The 4047-nt window shown below is 35.5% G+C and overlaps 1 protein-coding gene across 1 annotated transcript; it reads left to right on the forward strand.

Annotated features, from left to right (window-relative positions):
* Positions 1 to 2428: 2428 nt before the first annotated feature.
* Positions 2429 to 3434, forward strand: LOC114754342 (uncharacterized). The gene is made up of 2 exons (XM_028943117.1): positions 2429 to 2644; positions 2750 to 3434. The coding sequence occupies exons 1-2, from the start codon at positions 2435 to 2437 to the stop codon at positions 3083 to 3085; spliced, it is 546 nt and encodes a 181-aa protein (XP_028798950.1). The 5' UTR covers positions 2429 to 2434; the 3' UTR covers positions 3086 to 3434.
* The last annotated feature ends 613 nt before the right edge of the window (positions 3435 to 4047 follow it).

Consider the following 4047-nt stretch of genomic DNA (forward strand, 5'->3'; position numbering starts at 1 on the left):
GAGTTTAAATTAATAGAAGTTACTTATCTTATCTTTATTAAAAAATGTGACTGAAAATTTTTTCTTATCTGATATGCGTTTAAAAACTCTGTATTTTTTTTAAAAAAGAGATAAAAAGGAAAAACTATCATTAATTATATTGTGAATCTTTTATATTTTAGACCAAAATTTTTCTTTTAAAAGACTCTTAATATTTATGAGAGGAGGGAGTAGTCTATTATTATAATTATGATTGAGTGTTGATTCCAATTTAACCATGATTGGACTCCTTATTTGTAAATTAATGTCTTTATCAGTTTAATGAAAGGTATGATATTGAATGCTTAGTTCAATGAAAGGAATTGGAATGGGCGTAAGTAAGGAAGGAGGGGAATATATAAGATGAGAGAGAACCAAAAAAAGGCGTGTGAGGTTGTCAGAAGAAGGGCGCAACATTTGAGAAACAGATTCCACAAACAGAATAAGTGCAGACGGATGGGCATTGGGCCTCTTCCACATATTCCAAACCCTTCTTTTCCACACATTTTAAAACCTTGCCGTCTCGTGAGCCCTCTCCCTCATTTTCCTTAGCTACACAAAAGGTTCAGGTCAGTGACATTCCGAGGTTTATTAGAGTTGTGAACTTATGGTGTGTCACAAGACTTAATGTCTATACGTGTATAAATATCTATAAATTATTTACCAATACTATCCTCTTTTCCCTGCCTACCATTCCTCCCTAGTCGTCCCTTACAAATCTTCACAACATGAATAAATATTTATGATTAACGATAAAGACTTTTTGTACGACCAGCACCATATGACATTTAAAGATACTCTCTTTTAATAATTTTATAGCATACTTATATAAATAGGTTATTGAGCCAATATTATTTATGATTTTAAACTACCAATATCTGTCCCTATAAAAAAATTTGTGTGCATATGTATATATTAGATCTCACAGACACACTTATTTATAATATTAAAAATTTATCACAAATAAAAGGGCTAACTTAAAAGTTTCTACAAGCGTTACTATAATCTTTAGCTCCTTCCTCGTTTTGGTTTTAACCCCTCAAGTTTTAAATCATAGATTTTGGTTCCTCAGAGAACAAAATAATCTAAATTTTAATTGAATTATAAGAATCAATATTTTAAATAAAAAGAAAGTTGAAAGACCGAAAACAAAATGAGGACAAATTTAAGGAACTAAAAATTATATTAATCCTTTTTTAAAAATTAAAAAGTATAAAATTCATGATAAAGAAGCAATTAATAATTAACTTTGTTAATGTATCATGTTAAGAGACTATGGGTGATAGAGAAAAGAATGGATTTTTTTAAAAAATAATACTATGATTTATTTCGAAATCTATAGAAAGCACAAAACTCATGCGTTTTACCATATTGATATTCTAAATTTTATTTTTTTCCATATTAATATAATTTATTTATTGAGAAGATAAAGAGAGGCAGTGGTGATTAACTTTGTTAATTAATACTCCCTCCGTTCCTTATTATAAGAGACATTTGATGCTTATGCCATGTTCTATATATAAGAGACACTTAAAAGTTGTCTCTACTTTTTTGTGTTGATTTCCTATTTTACCCATATTTATTATCTCCAACTCACACTCTCTCTCCCTCTCACTTCTCTTTCTTTCAATAATTTAATTATTCTCTCTCATGCTCTCTCTCCTTATTAATTAGGGTATTTTTGGAAAAAAATTATATTGATTGTTCTTAACTAATTTTAACTGTTTTTTTTATTAACGTAATTCGGTTATTCGTCTCTTATACTCCCTCCGTTCCTTATTATAAGAGACGAATAACCGAATTACGTTGATAAAAAAACATTTAAAATTAGTTAAGAACAATTAATATGTAAAAAGTATAATTTTTTTTCCAACAATACCTTCATTAATAAGGAGAGAGAACATGAGAGAGAACAATGGTAATTTATTAAAAGAAAGAGAAATGGAAAGGAGAGAGAGTGTGAATTGGAGACAATAAATATGAGTAAAATAGGAAATCAACACAAAAAAGTAGAGACAACTTTTAAGTGTCTTTTATATATAGAAACATACTATAAGCACCAAATGTCTTTTATAATAAGAAACGGAGGGAGTAATAAGCAACGGAGGGAGTATATAAAAACGCTAAGGCCTCCGGCATTCTTTTTGGGGATAGCAAGTGATGTACTAGTTCTTTGACTTCTTTCACCCCTCCTGCTGATTGGTGGCTTGGACGCTCCTGCGCAGCGCGTGCCGTGTATATGCCTGTAGCTCTCAGTTCGCGGGCCCACCAGTTCATTTATCTAGCTGTACGCGCCTATCGAGGGGCGTGACCCGCATCACCTCTTATGTCTATGTATTTCAAGTTTCAAGCCTTCCGTTTTCCCCGCATAACCCCAACCAAAACTTGGTTTTAGTAGTAGCAAGAAGAAGTAATTATGACGGCTCCCAATATGGAGACGATCACGGCCTCGTTGGAGCGCTGTTCATTAAACAACCACCACACCAGTCCAGGTTCCGTCTCCGACGCCGTCGGGACAGACACTTCATCCACCTCTAACGCTGCCGCCGCCGCCGCCGCCCCCACCTTAGACCTCAACTCCAGCATCTCCCTCCCTTACCACTGGGAACAATGCCTCGATTTGAAGGTCTCTCTGTTCTCTTCTCTTTCCTTTTCCCTCATTCCTGCCCTAATTTACTTTGATTTCTTCAATCTTAAACTCTGATTCTAATTTCCTTTGGTTTGATTTCAGACGGGAGAGATATATTATATAAACTGGAGCAACGGCATGAAGGCGAGAGAAGACCCTAGAAGGATAGGGGAAGAAGACGGTGGCGGTGGGGAGTACTACTACTCCGAAGATGAAAGCTGGCACGACAGTGAAGAGTCGTCTTCGGAGTCGTGTCCGTCGTCGTCAAGAGAGCATGCCAGTCCGGCGGTGGAGAAGCAGAATAACGTCCTGGTGGTCGCCGGGTGCAAGAGCTGTCTCATGTATTTCATGGTTCCCAAACAGGTCGAACACTGCCCCAGATGTAGCGGTCAACTTCTTCACTTCGATCGATCCGATAATGCCTCTCCTTCTCCATGATTAAACCAAAGAATTACCTTATTGTCTAATCTCATTTTTCCTTTGATTCTATCTGTACCACTCCTTTCTTTCTCTATTTCCTTTTTCTCTTGTTTGCTGTGCAAACTAAATTTTCTCCTTTGAAATTTTTCTTAGCAACCCAGATCGCTCTATCCTCTTTATGTTTGAGATTTGCAAAGTTGGCCGTGCGGATTAAGTAGTAGGAAGAACGAAATGAGGGTTTTTCGTTTTCTTACCTTTTTTCTTTTTTAGTTTATCAATGGATTAATGCAATGTTATGGACTCGTTAATTCGGATATTATTCTTTGGTATTCGCGATTAATGAATAAGCCAGCATATATTCGGTCAAGTTCTACGGAGCTGGCACTGAGGTCAGTTTTACCAGAAGGAAAGAATAATATTGGTAATGATTGCGACGTGAAGCATTCATCTTTCTTTTCATCCATTAATTTTCCTTTTTATTAAAAATGAAAATGGAGCGATAGAATCCTGACTTTTCTTGTCTTTTCTCTCTGTTCTCTGATTATCTGCAAATTACCAGTAATCTTCAAGCTCTCTTAAGGGGCAAAGCGGAAAAATGGTTGGTGGGGTTTCAAATTTTTATAATGTTGCCTCATAATTAATTGACAAGATGATCTCATTACTACGATCTTGGCGCCGGGTTAATGGGGTTTGATTTTTGACGAAGTGCCGATGACAGGGAAGCAAGCAACTGTTGGAGAAATATTCAGTCCAAAAAAAAAGTGTTGGAGAAATAATTAGGGTTTAGTCAACGCGGAACTTAGAGGCGTGTCTTGCAAAGCAAATGGTTGCTCACTAAGGGGGTGGCTCAATCATTAGTATTTAGAAATTATAACTAGTTAGCTATTCAAGTCCTCCAATCATCAAATGACACGTACTCCCCATATTTCAGGTCAACCATTTTTTTAAATTAATTTTTAATTTTTCTACTTTCTCCTTTC

Source organism: Neltuma alba, unplaced genomic scaffold (assembly GCF_004799145.2).
Source record: "Neltuma alba isolate B1F8T4 unplaced genomic scaffold, ASM479914v2 tig00001244_pilon, whole genome shotgun sequence".
Lineage (NCBI taxonomy): Eukaryota > Viridiplantae > Streptophyta > Magnoliopsida > Fabales > Fabaceae > Neltuma > Neltuma alba.

Excerpts from the sequence above, each read along its gene's own strand:
- LOC114754342 (XM_028943117.1), top strand. The coding sequence starts at position 2,435 with ATGACGGCTCCCAATATGGAGACGATCACGGCCTCGTTGGAGCGCTGT. Across the intron at positions 2,645-2,749 it reads AACAATGCCTCGATTTGAAG|ACGGGAGAGATATATTATAT; the intron begins GTCTCTCTGTTC and ends GTTTGATTTCAG.